The sequence below is a fragment of the Mustelus asterias genome, chromosome 2 (genome assembly GCF_964213995.1).
Source record: "Mustelus asterias chromosome 2, sMusAst1.hap1.1, whole genome shotgun sequence".
Taxonomy (NCBI): Eukaryota; Metazoa; Chordata; class Chondrichthyes; order Carcharhiniformes; family Triakidae; genus Mustelus; species Mustelus asterias.
The window spans coordinates 146,646,571-146,666,580 of NC_135802.1; the positions used below are offsets into that span (position 1 = coordinate 146,646,571).

Genomic DNA, 20,010 nt, shown 5'->3' on the forward strand with positions numbered 1-20,010 from the left:
ACTGACAGTAAGTTGCTCTGGGAGGCTTAGACTGCTGATTTTACCACCATGAGTTGTAGGGATTTCATTCTTTTCTGCAGCCTTTGTGTGTCCATTGCATCCGCTGACCTCATTAGACAGACGGGCCTTGGCTTGGTTCAAGGGACATTAGAACAATGGAACAACAGAAGCGTGGAGTGTTATCTTGGGATCCCCTATGCTGCACCTCCAGTTAATCGTCTTCGATTCCAGCCTCCCCGGCCACATCCTGGGTGGAATAATACACTGAATGCAACTGAATTTGGGCCAATGTGCCCCCAACAACTTCTCATCCGTGATCAGGTGGCTGGCAAAGAAGACTGCCTCAGGTTAAATATCTACGTGCCCTATAACGCAATTAATTCAAGCAGGTTGTTAGCAGTGATGGTATGGCTTCATGGAGGGGCCTATATCCTTGGCTCTGGGAATTACAAGGCTCATGTGCTAGCTGACTTTGGCCAGGTTATTGCAGTGACAATCAACTACAGATTAGGGGTGTTTGGGTTTCTTTCCACAGGCGACAATGCGGCCGTTGGCAATAGCGGGCTGCTTGACCAGCGTTTCGCAATATCATGGTTAAAGGCCAACATCAAGAACTTTGGCGGAAATCCAGAGGCTATTTCGATATTCGGACAGTCTGCAGGAGGTGCCAGTGTTGGATTACAATGTCTGTCACCTCTCAACACAGGGCTGTTTAAACGAGCCATTTTACAGAGCGGAGTTGCTGTTGCACACTGGGCAACAAGGTTGGATGATCCTTCCATCTGGGCTAAGAAACTTGCCTCTATCTTACTTTGTCCAGTTAATGATAGTTGGAGCCTGATTAGCTGCTTGCAGGCAAAAAAAACAGTGGAACTCGTGAAAGGTGCCATTCAGTTGCACGACTTTAATTTTCAATTTGCTCCGACAGTAGATGGGTCGTTTCTTCCCAAAGCACCGCAAGAACTCTCCAGAAACGTAAGCCTGGTCAAACGATTCTCCTACATGGCGGGGGCTAACAGCCACGAGGGAAATTTGGCTTGGCCACAGATAAAGGAGATCAGGTCTCAAGCGGATTGTGTTAACTTCATGTCATCTTTTCTCCATTTGTCGGCTGATAAAGTGTCAGTGGTAACTGATGCCGTATTGTGGGAATACAGGGATTGGAAAGACCTCAACAACAGCATATTTCACCTTCAGAGACAAGCACTAGAGGTGGTTGGCGATGCTGGTTCCATTGCACCACTGGTAATGACAAGTGACCTCTTCGCTAAAGCGACCAAAGACGTTTACAGTTATCATTTTACCAGACACCCTAACGCATCTGTGTCCCCTGAGTGGATGGGAGCGGGGCATGGAGATGAGCTCGCGTTTGTATTTGGAGTCCCAGTAACCGGAGGACCACTTGTTGGGGAAGAAGAAATAGCCCTGAGTCAACAGATAATGTCCTATTGGACAAACTTCGCTAAAACTGGGCAAGTAGAGTTAGCTTTTTATGAACATCCTTTCAAAAATAACTTTTAGTACAAGATAAAGTGGAAGGAAAGATAACGTCTAGTTCAAAGTATCTCTTTTGCTGGCTCACTTTTACTGTTTCACTTTCCATTTGTGATGTTTCTCCATTTGTCCTGTTTGAGAAAGCTTTGTGAGGCAGCTTGCTTTCTGGATCAGAGCCATTTAACAAAAAAAACACTTAAAGCCAATCATTGACATTGTCTGCTTCCCAATTGGATCTGCTGACTGTAAATAGGAAAAATGGACAGTTAGGGATAAAGGAATAGAATGTAAAGGTGAGAAAGTATTGTTGCAACTATACAAGGCATTGGTGAGGCCGCACCTGGAGTATTGTGCACAGCTTTAGTCCCCGTATTTGAGGAAAGAGGTAGTGGCATTGGAGGCAGTTCAGAGGAGGTTCACTAGATTGATTCCAGAGATGAGGGGTTTGTTGTATGAAGAGAGATTGAACAGTTTAGGCCTATAGTCTCTGGAATTTAACAGAATGAGGGGAGATCAGATTGAGGTATACAAGATGATAAAAGGTATGGATAAAGTAGATGTGGAGTGGATGCTTCCTCTTGTGGGGCATTCTAGGACGAGAGGTCATAGTCTTAGGTTAAGGGGTAGCAAATTTAAAACGGAGTTGGGGAGAAACTACTTCCCCCAAAGGATTGTGAATCTGTGGAATTCGCTACCCCAAAGTGCGGTGGATACTGGGACAGTGAGTAAATTTAAGGAGGAGTTAGACACATTTTTAATCGGTAATGGGTTGAAAGGTTATGGGGAAAAGGCAGGAAAATGGGGATGAGGAGCATTTCAGCTCTGATCAAATGGCGGAGCGGACTCAGTGGGCCGAATGGCCTAATTCTGCTCCTTTATCTTATGAACACACAATTCCTGCTGTCACCAGTGCACGTGACAGTCTTTAATTTTTTTTTTCGTGGGACATGGGCATCGCTGGCTGGCCAGCATTTATTGCCCCTCCCTAGTTGCCCTTGAAACTGAGTGGCTTGCTAAGCCATTTCATAGAACATAGAACATAGAACATTACAGCGCAGAACAGGCCCTTCGGCCCACGATGTTGCACCGACCAGTTAAAAAAAAACTGTGACCCTCCAACCTAAACCAATTTCTTTTCGTCCATGAACCTATCTACGGATCTCTTAAACGCCCCCAAACTAGGCGCATTTACTACTGATGCTGGCAGGGCATTCCAATCCCTCACCACCCTCTGGGTAAAGAACCTACCCCTGACATCGGTTCTATAACTACCCCCCCTCAATTTAAAGCCATGCCCCCTCGTGCTGGATTTCTCCATCAGAGGAAAAAGGCTATCACTATCCACCCTATCTAAACCTCTAATCATCTTATATGTTTCAATAAGATCCCCTCTTAGCCGCCGCCTTTCCAGCGAAAACAATCCCAAATCCCTCAGCCTCTCCTCATAGGATCTCCCCTCCATACCAGGCAACATCCTGGTAAACCTCCTCTGCACCCTCTCCAAAGCCTCCACATCCTTCCTGTAATGTGGGGACCAGAACTGCACACAGTACTCCAAGTGCGGCCGCACCAGAGTTGTGTACAGTTGCAACATAACGCTACGACTCCTAAATTCAATCCCCCTACCAATAAACGCCAAGACACCATATGCCTTCTTAACAACCTTATCTACTTGATTCCCAACTTTCAGGGATCTATGCACACATACACCTAGATCCCTCTGCTCCTCCACACTATTCAAAGTCCTCCCGTTAGCCCTATACTCAACACATCTGTTATTCCTACCAAAGTGAATTACCTCACACTTCTCCGCATTAAACTCCATCCGCCACCTCTCGGCCCAACTTTGCAACCTGTCTAAGTCTTCCTGCAAACTACGACACCCTTCCTCACTGTCTACCACACCACCGACTTTGGTGTCATCAGCAAATTTCCTAATCCACCCAACTATACCCTCATCCAGATCATTAATAAATATTACAAACAGCAGTGGCCCCAAAACAGATCCCTGAGGTACACCACTTGTAACCGCACTCCATGATGAATATTTACTATCAACCACCACCCTCTGTTTCCTATCCGCTAGCCAATTCCTGATCCAATTTCCTAGATCACCCCCAATCCCATACATCTGCATTTTCTGCAGAAGCCTACCATGGTGAACCTTATCAAACGCCTTACTAAAATCCATATATACCACGTCCACTGCCTTGCCCCCATCCACCTCCTTGGTCACTTTCTCAAAAAACTCAATAAGGTTAGTAAGGCACGACCTACCTGCCACAAAACCATGCTGACTATCACCTATCAATTCATTACTCTCCAAATAACTATAAATCCTATCCCTTATAATTTTTTCCAACATCTTGCCGACAACAGAAGTGAGACTCACTGGTCTATAATTCCCGGGGAAGTCTCTGTTCCCCTTCTTAAACAATGGGACAACATTCGCTAACCTCCAATCTTCTGGTACTATACCAGAGGCCAACGACGACCTGAAGATCAGAGCCAGAGGCTCTGCAATCACTTCTCTTGCCTCCCAGAGAATCCTTGGATAAATCCCATCCGGACCAGGGGATTTATCTATTTTCAGACCCTCCAGAATATCCTGCACATCCTCCTTATCAACTGTAATACTGTCTATTCTACTCCCTTGCAACCCAGTGTCCTCCTCAGCTATATTCATGTCCCCTTGCGTGAACACCGAAGAGAAATATTGGTTCAATGCTTCACCAATCTCCTCCGGTTCCACACATAACTTCCCTCTGCCATCTATAACTGGCCCTAAACTTGCCCTAACCAACCTTCTGTTCTTGACATACCTATAGAACGCCTTAGGATTCTCTTTAACCCTATCCGCCAAAGTCTTCTCATGTCCCCTTTTAGCCCTTCTAAGCTCGCTCTTCAACTCCCTCTTAGCCAATCTAAAGCTTTCTAGTGCACTACCCGAGTGCTCACGTCTCATCCGAACATAAGCCTCCTTTTTCTTTTTAACCAACAAAGAAACTTTTTTGGTGCACCACGGTTCCCTAGCCCTACCAATTCCTCCTTGCCTGACAGGGACATACCTATCACAGACTCGCAGTAGCTGCTCCTTGAAAAAACTCCACATGTCGGACGTTCCCAGTCCCTGTAATCTCCTAGTCCAACCTATGTTTCCTAATTCTCTCCTAATAGCCTCATAATTTCAGCGGGCAGTTGAAGAGTCAACCAAGTTACTGTGGCTCTGGAGTCACAGGTAGGCCAGACCAGGTAAGATGGCAGATTTCCTTCCCCAAAGGACATTAGTGAACCAGATGGGTTTTTCCGAGAATCAACAATGGTTTCATGATCAGCAGTAGGTTTCAGATCTTTTTTATTGAATTCAAATTCCACCATCTGCTGTGGCGGGATTCGAACTCAGGTCGCCGGAACATTAGCTGAGTTTCTGGATTAATAGTCTAGCGATAATATCACTAGGCCATCGCCTCCCCTGTAATTGTAATAATCCATTGTTAAATCCATTGTACTGAGGCTTCTCCTCAATAACTACTCCACAGTCAGGTGTCAGGGAACACAGCTCTTTATTCTGTCTATTCGCTCCACACTCCAAACGTTGACTGCCCACTCTGGGCAGATCCCAACAGCTCACCCCACACCCAAGGTCACATGACCCCCAACCAGTGGCTGCCAATGTGAAATTAACTGATGGTGTTGTGTCTTCACGGTAGCACAGTGGTTAGCAGTGCTGCTTCACAGCTCCAGGAACCTGGGTTCGATTCCCGGCTTGGGTCACTGTCTGTGTGGAGTTTGCACATTCTCCTTGTATCTGCGTGCGTTTCCTCTGGGTGCTCCGGTTTCCTCCCACAGTCCAAAGATGTGCGGGTTAGGTTGATTGGCCTTGCTAAAATTGCCCCGTAGTGTCCTGGGATGCGTAGATTAGAGGGATTAGCGGGTAAAATATGTAGGGATATGGGGGTAGGGCCTGGGTGGGATTGCGGTCGGTGCAGACTCGATGGGCCAAATGGCCTCTTTCTGTACTGTAGGGTTTCTATGATTTCTATGATAACCATCTTCTTTCTCCAACCAAAATAGAAAATGCTGGAAAATCTCAGCAGGTCTGGCAGCATCTGTAAGGAGAGAAAAGAGCTGACGTTTCAAGTCCAGATGACCCTTTGTCAAAGCTCAACTTCTTTCTGTTTCAAAGCCCATCATCTTTCTGTTCCCTCGCTTCCTGGCCAGGTTGCACTACTTGGGTGTCTGAAAGGGGGAAGGCACAAGGGTAAGGTTGGGGTGTGGAACGGGGATGGATGGGGGTGGTAAGAGGTGCCATGCTTACACCATCTGAATCTTGTGAGAAAAGAAGTGGGAAGAGGGGGCGGTGGGATATGGAAAAGAGGATTGAGTATGGAGGTACTGTCATCCATTGTGTTTTCAGCTCTCTGCTGGTCATGGCTGCCGCAATCGGATTCCCACTAATGGTCAGCACCTTCTACTCCATGGGAATTAGGATATGAAGGTGCATCTGCCCCCTCCAGTTTGCTCCTGCTGCCTCCAGTTATGCGCTATCTTGTCCTGCAAGAGAGAGGTCAGTGCATCAGGGAGAGTCATGCAATCTGTTCGGGTGATGTGTCTATCATGGTTGAATAGCTGGCTAGGAATACTGCAGCGAGTAGCTCACCTCCTGACTCCCCAAAGCCTGTCCACCATCTACAGACACAGGTCAGGAGTGTGATGGAATACTCCCCACTTGCCTGGATGGGCGCAGCTCCAACAACATTCAAGAAGCTTGACACCATCCGGTACAAAGCAGCCTGCTTGATTGGCACCACATCCACAAACATCTACTCTCTCCACCACCGACGCTCAGCAGCTGCAGTGTGAACTATTTACAAGATGCACCGCAGCAATTCACCAAACATCCTTAGACAGCACCTTCCAAACCCATGACCACTCCTATCTGGAAGGACAAGGGCAGCAAATACATGGGAACATCACAACCTGAAAGTTCCCCTCCAAGCCACTCCACCATCCTGACTTAGAAATATATCGCCGTTCCTTCTCAGTCACTGGGTCAAAATCCTGGAATTCCTTCCCTAATGGCATTGTGGGTCAACCCACAACACATGGATTGCACCTTCTCAAGGGCAACTAGGGATGGGCAATATTTGCTGACCAGCCAGCAACACCCATGTCCCACAAATGAATAAAAATATTGTGTGTGCAAGGTGTGGGCCTAAGGTTTGCAGCAGTGCTCAGTGTATGAGGGTGTAATGGAGTGTAGGAATGTCAGGCTTGCGGTGTGCTGCGCCATCCTTCTCTCTTTCCCAGGTCAGAATCATTGGTAGAATGATTTCCAGCACCTACTCCAGCCACAATGCAGGTGCACAAGGCAACTTTAAGAGGCTGCCTTTACGTAGTGCAGGTGGAGCTATCTTCTTACAATTTTGGGGCCCCCAATGAAGCATCCAGCCAATGAACGGCGCTGTTAGCACTGGCTGAATGCTGAAATCATTGAAGTGAGCAGACAACATAAAGCTGACAATCCCCCCATTTGGGAGCTCCTGAATTTACCCCCCCCCCCCCACCCCCTCCCCCCCAGACAGCTTCTTGCTTAGTCACACAAGTCTGAGATGCCCTGCAGAGTTTGTGGGCAAGTGCAAGTGTAATGAATGTGTGTTGCCACTGAGAGCACCAACCCGACAAATCAACCCATTGATTCTGTACCTATAAAGTTTGTCTATGCAAAAATATCATAGAGTCCCTACAGCACAGAAGGATGCCATTTGGCCCATCGCGCCTGCACCGACAACAACCCCACCCAGGTCCTATCCCTGTAACCCCACATATTTACCCTACTAATCCCCCCGAAACTAGGGTCAATTTAGCAGGGCCAATCAACCTAATCCGCACATCTTTGGACTGTGGGAGGAAACCGGAGCACCCAGAGGAAGCCCACAAAGACACGGGGAGAACTTGCAGTCTCCACACAGACAGTGACCCAAGGCTGGAATTGAACCCAGGTCCCTGGCGCCGCGAGGCAGCAGTGCTAACCACTGTGCCACTGTGCCGCCTATTACTGGACAATATTACTGGAAAAACATGTAGCATTTGGATGGGAAAGAAGCATCACAATAGCTTCCATATGTACCAACGACCTGGCAAATTAATCTCTTTATTTTTATTTATAGAAAGCCAAATTCGCCCATGAAAGTCCCAGTTACTTGGCCCAAATACAATACGAGAAGCTCCCAATATCTACAACTGGACATCGGCTTGTCAAAACTGAATATAAAGAAAAATCTGAAGCTCAAACAGGTTACTTTCTGGAATCAGTACATCCCTAGTTTACTGAAGGTTAAAGAATGTCCAATTACAGAGGTACAGTTCAATTAACTTTTAATATTTTTTCAATGCAGTAGGATTTTTTTGTCTTAGCTTAGGTCTGAAGAAATAATTATGATCATTACAAAGTGCTTGGAAAGATTAGTCGTGGCACGCATCAACTCTGGCCTCCCAAATTGCCTGGATCCACTCCAGTTCGCCTATCGTTGCATCAGGTCCACAGCAAATAAGACCATAAGACAATAAGACATAGGAGCAGAATTAGGCCACTCAGCCCATCGAGTCTGCTCCACCATTCAATCATGGCTAATGTTTTTCTCAACCCCGTTCTCCTGCCTTTTCCCCAGAACCCCTGATCCCCTTATTAATCAAGAACCTAGCTATCTCTGTCTTAATGACACTCAATGACCTGGCCTCCACAGCCTTCTGCGGCAAAGAGTTCCACAGGTCCATCACTCTCTGGCTGAAGAAATTCCTCCTCATCTCAGTTTTAAAGGATCGTCCCTTTAGCCTGAGGTTGTGCCTCTGGTTCTAGTTTTTCCTACTAGTGGAAACATCCTTTCCATGTCCACTCTATCCAGGCCTCACAGGATCATGTAAGTTTCAACAAGATCTTCCCTCATCCTTCTAAACTCCAACGAGTACAGACCCAGAGTCCTCAACCGTTCCTCATACGACAAGCTCTTCATTCTAGGGATCATTCTTGTGAACCTCCTCTGGACCCTTTCCAAGGCCAGCACATCCTTCCTTAGATACGGGGCCCAAAACTGCTCACAATACTCCTAATGGGGTCTGACCAGAGCCTTATGCAGCCTCAAAAGTACATCCCTGCTCTTGTATTCTCGTCCTCTCGACATGAGTGTTAACATTGCATTTGCCTCCCTAACTGCTGACTGAATCTGCACATTAGCCTTAAGAGAATTTTGAACAAGGACTTCCAAGTCTCTTTGTGCTTCTGATTTCCTAAACATTTCCCCATTTAAAAAATAGTCTATGCCTCCATTCCTCCTTCCAAAGTGCATAACCTCACACTTTTCCACATTGTATTCCATCTGCCACTTCTTTGCCCACTCTCCTAACCTGTCCAGGTCCTTCTGCAGCCCCCTGCTTCCTCAATACCACCTGTCAATTTACATATCTTTGTAGCATCTGCAAACTTAGCAACAATGCCTTCAGTTCCTTCCTCCAAATCGTTAATGTATATTGTGAAAAGTTGTGGTCCCAGCACCGACCCCTGAGGCACACCACTAGTCACCGGCTGCCATTCTGAAAAAGACCCCTTTATTCCCACTCTCTGCCTTCTGCCAGTCAGCCAATCCTCTTTCCATGCCAGGATCTTACCCTTAACTCCATGGACTCTTAACGTATTTAAAAGTCTCCTATGCAGCACCTTGTTAAAGGCCTTCTGGAAATCTAAATAAATCACGTCCACTGGTTCTCCTTTATCTAATTTCCTTGTTACCTCCTCAAGAACTCTAACAGATTTGTCAGACATGACGATGCCGTGCTGACTCAGTCCTACTTTATCATGCACTTCCAAGTACTCCGCGATCTCATCTTTAATAATGGACTCTAAAATCTTGCCAATGACCTAAGTCAGGCTAACCGGCCTATAATTTCCCGTCTGCTACCTCCCTCCCTTCTTAAACAGCAGTGTTACATTAGCTACTTTCCAGTCCTCTGGGACCCTCCCTGCCTCCAGTGATTCCTGAAAGATCACCACCAATGCCTCCACAATCCCCTCAGCTATCTCTTTATGAATCCTGGGGTGTAGTCCATCCAGTGCCATCTTCCTAGCCCTACACTTAACCCTGGAACACTTGGATAACAAGGAAACTTAGGTCACACTCCTATTTATTGACTACAGCTCAGCCTTCAACACCATTATGCCAACTAAACTCATCTCCAAACTCCGAGGCCTAGGGCTCGGCTCCTCCCTCTGCGACTAGATCCTCGGTTTCGTAACCCACAGTTTGTAAATTGTATCTCTGTCTATATATGCCGTGTTTGTGAAACCCACCTCCACTCACCTGATCAAGGAGCAGCGCTCCGAAAGCTCATGATTCCAAATAAACCTGTTGGACTTTAATCTGGTGTTGTGAGACTTCTTACTGTACATCAATGATGATGAAGTTGAAATGTTCAAGAGCCTCAAGTTTCTAGGTGTCCAGATCACCAACAACCTGGCCTGGTCCCTCCATGTTGACAAGTTAAGAAAGCCCACCAATGTCTCTACTTTCTCAGGAGGCCAAGGAAATTCAGCATATCCACTACAACTCTCACTAACTTTTACAGATGCAGCATAGAAAGCATCCTTTCTGGATAAACCGCAGCTTGGTATGGCTTCTGCTCTGACCAAGATCGCAAAAAACTACAAACCAGCTTCCCATCCATTGACTATCGACACTTCCCGCTGCCTCGGAAAAGCAGCCAGCATAATCAAGGATCCCACAAAACCCGGACATATGCCGGAGTTTTATCACCTCGCCCTCCCGAGGCTCGTAAGATCACGCTCGAGGCCAATGGAGCATACCGCCCTGCGAGCCTTGCCCGTCCCAATTCTAAGCCGGGCATGCTGGTAAAATTCCAGCCACATTCTCTTTCACCTCCTTCTGTCAGGAAAAAAATACAAAAGTCTGAGATCGCGTATCTTTCTCTACACCTTAGCTCTGACTGTAACACTACATTCTACACTCTCTCCTTTCCTTCTCTATGAACGGTATGCTTTGTCTGTGTAGTGCGCAAGAAACAATACTTTTCACTGTATACTAATACATGTGACAATAGTAAATCAAATCAAATCAACCAAATCAAGAACAGCTTCTTCCCTGCTGCCATCAGACTTTTGAATGGACCCACCATATATTAAGATGATCTTTTCCTGCACCCTAGCTATGACTGTAACACTACATTCAGCAACCCCTCCTTTCCTTCTCCCCTATGTATTCAATGAATGACATGTTTTTGTCAGTACAGCGCGCAAGAAACAATACTTTTCACTGTATCCCAATACATGTGACAATAATAAATCAAATCAAATAAGGATTTTTCAGTTGCATGGAGGCTGGTAGTGGATGGAACTGGTTTACTAGTGGACTAGGCTTTGACATGGCTTTTTAACTCAGCCAGGGCATCAACATCCTGCCTCCAAGTTACCCAGCCAAACTGCAGGCATATCAGCCCACCCGTCCCCTCTTAAATACTTAACTCAAAAGTCTGCCTGCACAGAAACAAAGGGCAGGATTCTTCAGTCACATCTGTGGCAGGACCCATTGTGAGCGAGAATGGTAAGTTGGGCGTTCCAGCCATATCTCCATTCACTTTCAGCGGTACCACAAATACCCAGCCATGAACAAGGGTGGGGGATTTTGGCCGTGGAAACGTAGAAGATCAGAGAAAGTCCAAGCCATTCAGCCCTTCAAGCCTGCTCCGTCATTCAACATGAACGTGGACGATCCTCTATCTCAATGTCATCCCCCAGCACGCCCCCCATACCAGTCCACCTTTAGAGTCTGGAAATCTATCATTCCCATCTTAAATAGATTGAGTGATTTGTCCTTCTGTGGACCTGAACCCATCCAGTTGGAGAACATGGTCAAGGTTCACTTGTGACACTAATAAACATATTTTATAGATACTTTTCCTAACTGTGCAAATAAAATGTTGTTTATCTATGCCACTGATAGATGAGGAATCAAATGTAATCCCAGTGCGTAGTCACTTTTGCTTTGTGGATTGGGGTCCACTTTTATTCAAATCATCGCTTAAACGATGTTTCTCAACCGGTATGCAGGACTTTGTCCAATTTACTGGAGTAGTTTCAAATTTGAGGAAATTACAGCCTGCCAGCGGTATTGGGTTTTATTATTTGAGTTCAGACTGAAATAAATGAGCTTCGTATCAGTCCAATGTAAAGCAATACTTACCACTAGAGACCACAGAATGTGAAACTGGTATATATTAAATTACTTCAATTTTCCAATGACATTCATCAAAATGTCTCATATAAAACTAGATGACAAATTGTCTAGAAGGATGGAGAATTGGTTCAGGGACAGAAGGCAGCGGTATCTAATATAAAGGGATAAATGGAAATCCTCGAGTGAAGTAATAAGAGATGTTCCACAGAGATCATGTTTGGGACCCTAGCGGCAGTGGGATTATTAAACTTCACAGTTCATATAAAAATTTTTGGGCAGGTAATTAGTAGAAAGGAATGTTGGGCCAGTTCTGCATTTGAGCTGATCCACTGCAGATGTGAATAAGTGTGGAGTAATGCTTACAGGAGCGGGTAACATGTGCATAATAGGAAAGGGGTTTATTTAGTATTTCCGTTGGTGGAGGTAATAAAAGGAAAGAAACTGAACGACCATTGATCATCCCTTGAAAGTATGCACTCAAAGCAAAGCAGTTACGAATAAGGAATTTTGGATGCTTGGATCCATCTCAAAAGCACTGGATTAGAAATCAGAGCAAGTTATACAAACTTTGCTTAAACCAATATTAAGACAGATTCAGGAGTGAGCGATGTAGACTTGGCCACTCTATCTGAAAAATGTGTATGTATTAGAAAGGCTTCATCGCAAAATGGACAGAATGATTCAGGGGATTGGGTTCTGATGAAAGGCAGAAGCAACTAAATTTTATTTCTGCTGGAGAAAGGCTTGAAAAGCGACGTGATAGTGGTCTTTACATTAATGTAAGGGCCAGATAAAAATAAATTAGTCAAGCTGTTTAACTCTGACAATGGGTATGGGTGGGATTTTCCGGCCTTTCCCGCCGGCAGGGTCTTCTGGCCTTGCTGCAGGCGACCGTAGCGTGTTCCCCTGCGGTGGGACAGATGAGCCAAGCAATGTGCCATAGACATCAGCGGGACCGGAAGCTCCCACCAGCCGCCAATGGTAAGCCATCTCCACCACTGGAATAGCTGCAGTTGGTTTGAAGGGGGGCTGGAAAATCCCGCCCTATGTCTTTTCTTTATTCATTCTTGAGATGCAGGTGTTAGGCACAAGGCCAGTGTTTATTGGCCAATCTTCATTGCCCTTGTACAAGTGTGTGGCCTTGAATCATAGAACCATAGAACCCCTACAATACAGAAGACTCGGCCATTCACCCCATCGAGCCTGCGTCAACAACAATCCCACACTGTCCCTGTAACCCCACATATTTACCCCGCTAATCCTCCTGACACTAATGGACAATTTATCATGGCCAATAAACCCGAACCCGCACATCGTTGGACTGTGGGAGGAAACCGGAGCACCCGGAGGAAGCTCACGCAGACACAAGGAGAATGTGAAAACTCCACACAGACAGTGACCCAAGCTGGGAATCGGACCCGGGTCCCTGGCGCTGTGAGGCAACAGTGCTAACCAATGTGCCACCGTGCCATCCCACACCGGCCTTGTTTGACCATTTCAGAGGACAATTATGAGTCTACCCCGTTAGTGTGGGACTGGAGTCACATTTGATTCAGACCAGATAAAGGAAGCAGCTTTCCTTCTCTCAAAGCCATTAAAGGTACAGGACCAAAGTACAAAATTCACAACAATTAAGCAAGATAGAAGATTTTAAAAGAGACCTTTATCATCCAACAGATAATGAATACCTAGAACAAGCTCTCAGAGAATGAAAATAATCTGAGTTCAAAGAGGACACTTCCAAAAAGGGATTTGGCTTGATATATGTTGAGAAAGACATTGATAATCATAGAAATATTGATAATACTGCACAATGCTTATCAAAATAAAAGTAAAGTTTATTTATTAATCACAAGTAGGCTTACATTAACACTGCAATGAAGTTATTGTGAAAATCCCCGAGTTGCCACACTCCGGCACCTGTTCGGGTCCACTGAGGGAGAATTTTAGCATGGCCAATCCACCTAACCAGCATGTCTTTCGGACTGTGGGAGGAAACCGGAGCACCCAGAGGAAACCTGTGCAGACACGGGAGAGCGTGCAAACTCCACACGGACAATGTCCCAAGCTGGGAATCAAACCCTCGTCCCTGGGAATTGAACTCATGTTCCTGGCGCTGTGAGGCAGCAGTGCTAACCACTGTGCCGCCATGCCGCCCTATTGGAGTTGGAACAGGATTTAAAAGTCTTAAAGGTGATAATGGGGAAGAGAAAGCCCCTGATGGAATCACCAAATGTGGGCTCTAAATGCAGTGCCCTTGATGAACAGAAATGGCCTTTCTTGTTTCAGAATTTCTCACACTCTGACTATTTCTCCTTCGCCAGCCCCAACCCGATCCTCTCGTACAAACACAGAACGGTCTTCTGCGTGGTTTCAGAGTTCAGCAGAATGATAAAGTAACAGATATTTTCAAAGGAATTCCTTACGCACAGCCACCTATTGGAGAACTCCGTTTCCAAAAGCCAAGACCACTCAACTCATGGAAAGGTATTCGAGATGCAAGAAAATATGGAAATATCTGCCTGCAGGATCGAGTGTTTGTGAAGGATGTCCATGGCGATGAAGATTGTCTCTTTCTGAACATATGGATACCAGGTGGTGTTCAAGGTAGTGTATGGAAACCCTACACTGTTATATGAACCAACGGGAAAGTTGTTAAAGGCTAGCCCTAGTGATTTATTTTAGAATTATTTTGTTTCTGGGCACCCATTATTTTCGGACTTGGGCGGCACGGTAGCACAGTGGTTAGCACTGCTGCTTCACAGCTCCAGGGTCCCGGGTTCGATTCCTGGCTTGGGTCACTGTCTGTGTGGAGTTTGCACATTCTCCTCGTATCTGCGTGGGTTTCCTCCGGGTGCTCCGGTTTCCTCCCACAGTCCAAAGATGTGCGGGTTAGGTTGATTGGCCAAGTTAAAAATTGCCCCTTAGAGTCCTGAGATGCGTAGGTTAGAGGGATTAGCAGGTAAATATGTGGGGGGAGGGCCTGGGTGGGATTGTGGTCGGTGCAGACTCGATGGGCCAAATGGCCTCCTTCAGCACTGTAGGGTTTCTATGATTCTATGAAGATTTGATGTCACTTCATTTCAATAATGGGGAATATGCAATGCTATTGGTTGAACTCATCGAAGTCAACACTGAAAAAGAGGCCTCTTTAATGTCATTGGGTTTACTTGACACCTTTTCATAGAATCATAGAATTCCTACAGTGCAGAAGGAGGCCATTCAGCCCATCAAGTCTGTACCAACTCTCCGACAAAGCATCTTACCCTCGCCCACCCCCTGCCCTATTGACCCCGCTACTCTCCCTCTGAACACTAAGGGGCAACTTACCACGGTCAATCCACCTAACCAGCAAGTCTTTCGACTGTGGGAAAAAACCAGAGCACCCAGAGGAAACCACGCAGACACTGGGAGAACGTGCAAACTCCACACAGTCACCCAAGCCGGGAATGGAGCCCAGGTTCCTGGCACTGCGTTTCACTGTTAGCACAGTAAGGAGTCTAACAACACCAGGTTAAAGTCCAACAGGTTTATTTGGTAGCAAACGTCTCTTGCTTTCGGAGCGCTGCTCCTTCGTCAGGTGAGTGGGAGTTCTGTTCACAAACAGGGCATATAAAGACACAAACTCAATTTACAGAATAATGATTGGAATGCGAGTCAATGTGAGGAATGCAGTGGCATTTCCACATCATTTTCACTGTTAGCAGCAGTGCTAACCATTGTGCCACTATGCCGTCATGGTGGTTACTTTCTGTTGACGGGTATAGTATTTCCTCTGTATCTAAATGAAAAACAAGGTTCTAATTTAGTCATAATCAAATATTTAGTCCAATCAGAACAATGGATCATGTGAACCACTTGACTTCTTTGCTTTACAAATAAATGACAGTAAATGGCAGATTTTCAATTAGATTTATTCCAAAAACAACATTTTTCCTTGATCCCAAACACTTTATCCAGAATTGCAATGCTCACTAAGCAATTGGCACTGCTGATTACAATCTTAGAAGTTTGTACATATTGTTATGGGATAGTGGGTTGCTCCAAAGCACGTACTTTATTCAAAAAAAAAGAGTTTCGTTCAAGGGTGATTCCTACTTTTTAGAACTTTTGGCATTACGGCTCCAGATGCAAAGCCGAGAATAAAAACACTCAGCTGTAGAGTACCCCCCATCATAAAGTAAAGACAGTAACGATTTGCCAACTGCGGGCATGTCAGCTGATCAGAGGTCATTAATGAGATGTCATGTGGTCAGATGTCACATGATCAAGTGTCACTGAACCTCCAGGGTTATATTCAACCAGAGTTGATAACATTAGCTTCTCCAGGGTTGGTAACAATGCCACTTTTCTTAGTAAACATGAGCTGTGCTTTCAAAAATGAAACTAGTTGCGCTGGTATGGTCATGCAGTGGTTAGGTTATTGGACTCGTATATTAAATGCATGGATGGTTAATCCTGAAAGCATGCGTTCTAATCCCACCATGAGAACTTAAGGAAAATTTGGTTTTGAAAAACTGGTACAAATCACTGGAAATTTACAAGAAACAAGAATTGTTTTTTTTCAGTAAGTAAGGTCAATGTGTGATTCCAGTCACACACCAATGTGATTGACCTAACTCCCCTCCGAAGTGGTCTATTAAACTGTTACCAGGAGTTCAGGAGGAACGCTGTCCAGGAGGAAGTGGCATAGTGGTATTGTCACTGGACTAGTAATCCCAAGACCCAAGGTAATGCTCTAGGGACCCGGGTTCCCACTACGGCAGGTGGTACAATTTGAATTCAATAAAAATCTGGAATTAAAAGTCTAGTGGTGACCATGAAAACTTTGTCGACAGTCGTGAAATCCCATCTGGTCCACGAATGTCCTTTAGGGAAGGAAATCTGTTGTCCTTACCTGGTCTGGCCTACATGTGACTGTGGTTGACTCTTCTTAAATGCCCTCAGGGATGGGTAATAAATGCTGGCCCAGCCAGCAATACTTACATCCCATGAACAAATTTTAAAAAAATCTTCTCAAGGCAATTAACAATGGACAATAAATGCCTCCCTTGCCAGTGACAACCATATCCCAGGAATTATCATTTAAAAGAAAATAAGTTTCTCTGCTGTTGCATTGTCCCTTTGCTCTGGGGGTTATGGCCCTCAGTTCCCGGGAGATACCTCATTCAATAAGATTGCTTTGAAACAGTGATGCCTGTTCAATGGGGATAGCTACTTTTGAATCTCATTCATAGGTGAGATTACGGACAGAATTCCGGTTCTAGCTGTGTGTGTGCAACCATGCTAGCTTGCTGTGTGCGCTTATTAACAACTATAACACAAAGGCCCATCCGTCCACCTGCAGTATTTCATTAGTTAGATCACAGCTGGACCATTGTCTAACTGTAGGTATCAGAGTTTAGAAAGATCCCAGGTCTTGGAGATGGTGCAAAAGACATTTGTTTGGAACCACGGCTGAATGACTTCATTTTTTAAAAACTTTATTTATTAATGTCACAAGTAGGCTTACATTAACACTGCAATGAAGTTACTGTGAAATTCACCTAGTTGCCACACTTCGGCCCCTGTCTGGGTACACTGAGGGAGAATTTAGCACGGCCAATGCACCTAACCAGCACATCTTTTGGACTATGGGAGGAAACCGGCACACCCAGAGGAAACCCACACAGACATGGGGAGAATGTGCAGGCTCTGCACAGGCAGTGACCCAAGCCGGGAATCGAACCCAGGTCCCTGGTACAGTGAGGCAGCAGTGCTAACCATAGTGCTAGATGAGCTGTGATTGTTCTCTTAGGAACAGGGAAGATTAAGGGGCAATTTAATAGAGGTGTTCAAAATTCCTAGGGGTTTTGAGTAAATAAGGAAAAGCTGCTACCACTGGAAACAGGGTCAGTGACCAGAAGGCATAGACCTGGCCAAAGGACACAACAAGGGCAATGAGGAAATATTTTTTACGCAGGGAATTGTTATGATCTTGAATGTATTAATTGAAAGGGGGATGGAAGCAGATTCAACAGAAATGTTAAAAAGCAAATAGTATACATCTTTGAGGAGGAAGTGTTGTGGGCGGAGAGGTGGGACTATTTGGATAGTCTGTTCTTCCAAAGGGATGAATGACTTCACAGGCGAGGATGGGCCAAATGGCTGTGCTTTATGATTCAATCATTTTAATTCCTTATGGTCTTCTCAAAATTCACTTGAAAGCAGGGAGGTCAATTAAATGAATCCAAAAGCCATATTTGGCACCTCCTGATACTTTTCCTATTTTATCTTCCTGCCTGCTATGATTTAACGTATTTATTTCAGAATTAAGAAAGTGCCCCCTCTCCCGTAAGTATCTTAAGTATCTTCATGATCATTCTTTCAAATACGAAGGCTTTTCAAAAAAAGGAAATGGAGTCAGAACACAAAATGTGCTGAAGCCAGTGGAAATCTGAGCCTTCCGAATAGTTCAGTAATTCGAATCCCTTTGTGCCAAGTGGAAACACATTTGTTATGCGGTAACCTGAGATCTTTGTGTAGCTCTTTCATTGCCCTGCTTCTATTTTTTTTTCCAGCCTGTTCAAACTCTTACCTTTTCAACTCTGCATCCCGGAGGGGATAATATCGAGATGAAAGGGACAGTCTTTTATCCAAAAGTGTTTGGCACACTCTGGTTCATGTATATGCCAAATACTTGAGCTTGATGAGGTAATATTAAAAACACGTCATTAAATCACAGAAGCAGCACATTGAGAGCGTGGTGAAAATGATGGGCACCCTTGTCCTGCTCTCCTTCCCCATTATAAGGATAGTCCCCCTTTTAAAATGTTCACGTTTTTCTTCATTCACAAACAAATTGAGACCGGCATTATTGATGCGACTGGTTTGAATTGGGAAGTGCAGCAATAGAGCCAATGATTTAATTAAAACATGCTGAGTATTGGCATGGTAGAACTGCTGAGAGGTGAAAGGAGTTGGGTTTGTTTTCTTTGGTATGGAGGCTTTGAGGTGATCTCATTGAAAGAATATAGCAAAGTTGATTCAGGCTAAATGTTCACAAAGTGAAAGGTCCAAAAATCGAGGGAATAAAACTTTCAGAAGTTGGAAGGGAAGTAAGGGAGACTTTTTCTCATGAAAAGAAACAACAGTGGCCTGGAATACGTGACCAGAAAGGCCAAAGGCAGCAATAATTGCGAGCAACATCGTGAGAATAAAATAACAATTAAAAGGTCCCTTCTCCCGATCAAAGCTTAAGGAGCCAAGAAGAGTAGAATAGACTAATCCTGAGTACGCTTTCAAGTTGCACGTGACAGCAAAATAAGGGGAGTTAGGTGCACAAGGCAGGTTCAGAAACAATGTCAGGAAATATCACTTCGCAAAATGCGATTAACATCGAGCATAATCATCCAAGTAAAAGATTATAACAAATTAGTGCTGTCACATAAGAGACAGTAGCTGTGACGTGGAGAATTTCAATGTGGAGAATTGGTGAATCTGTGGAACTCTTTGCCTCAGAAGGCTGTGGAGGCCAGGTCATTGAGTGTCTTTAAGACAAGATAGATAGGTTCTTGATTAATAAAGGCTCAGGGGTTCTGCAGAAAAGGCAGGAGAATGGGGATGAGAAAAGTATCAGCCATGATTGAATGGTGGAGCAGACTCGATGGGCCGAGTGACCTAATTCTGCTCCTATGTCTTATGGTCTAACACTTGGAACTCTCCTCTGGGATTTTCCCTGTCAGTGACCATGGCCGGAATTCACCCATCCCGCCCGCCACTGGAATTTTAGTAGGCGGGATGCGGAGAATGTGAAGCGCCATTGACGGTCGGGCGGGAATTTCCGGCTTTTAGACCAGTCCGGCCGGAGAATTCCACTCCATAATTTAATCCATGAAAGAGGTGTGAGCATGAACGCTCGCCCCGCCGCCCCCCTCCCCCAATCTTTTGTCAAAGTTATAGCACTCAGGCAAATCCCAGAATCAATGGGTAAGTTTCACTGGAAGGGTGGATTGGATGGGCTGAATGGCCTCTCTCATCTGGACTCTGTAATATTGGTTACACTGAAATTCTGCAGGGAAACACCAGCCCCTAACCTATCTTTCCCCATAACTTGAATGGGAGACCACGAGACACCCACTGTGGAATTTTCTCTATGCACCCATTGCTTTCTCTCCACTCGCTGTATTAACTGGATTAATTGAGAATAACCTTGTCATGTTACATTGACTCTATTGTTTAAATATAGTTTAGGAGTTAACATTCTGCGTGTTAACATTCCCCACCTTTGTAT

At 45.2% G+C, this 20,010-nt stretch overlaps 1 protein-coding gene across 1 annotated transcript in view; it reads left to right on the plus strand.

Moving 5' to 3' along the window:
* Positions 1-216: 216 nt before the first annotated feature.
* LOC144481213 (uncharacterized) overlaps positions 217-20,010 on the plus strand; it is a 69,476-nt gene continuing 49,682 nt past the window's right edge. Inside the window, exons 1-3 of the mRNA XM_078200731.1 lie at positions 217-1,476; positions 7,669-7,854; positions 14,063-14,345. Of these exons, the coding sequence (XP_078056857.1) occupies positions 289-1,476; positions 7,669-7,854; positions 14,063-14,345 (1,657 nt within the window). The 5' untranslated portion in view covers positions 217-288. The remainder of the gene's footprint in view (positions 1,477-7,668; positions 7,855-14,062; positions 14,346-20,010) is intronic.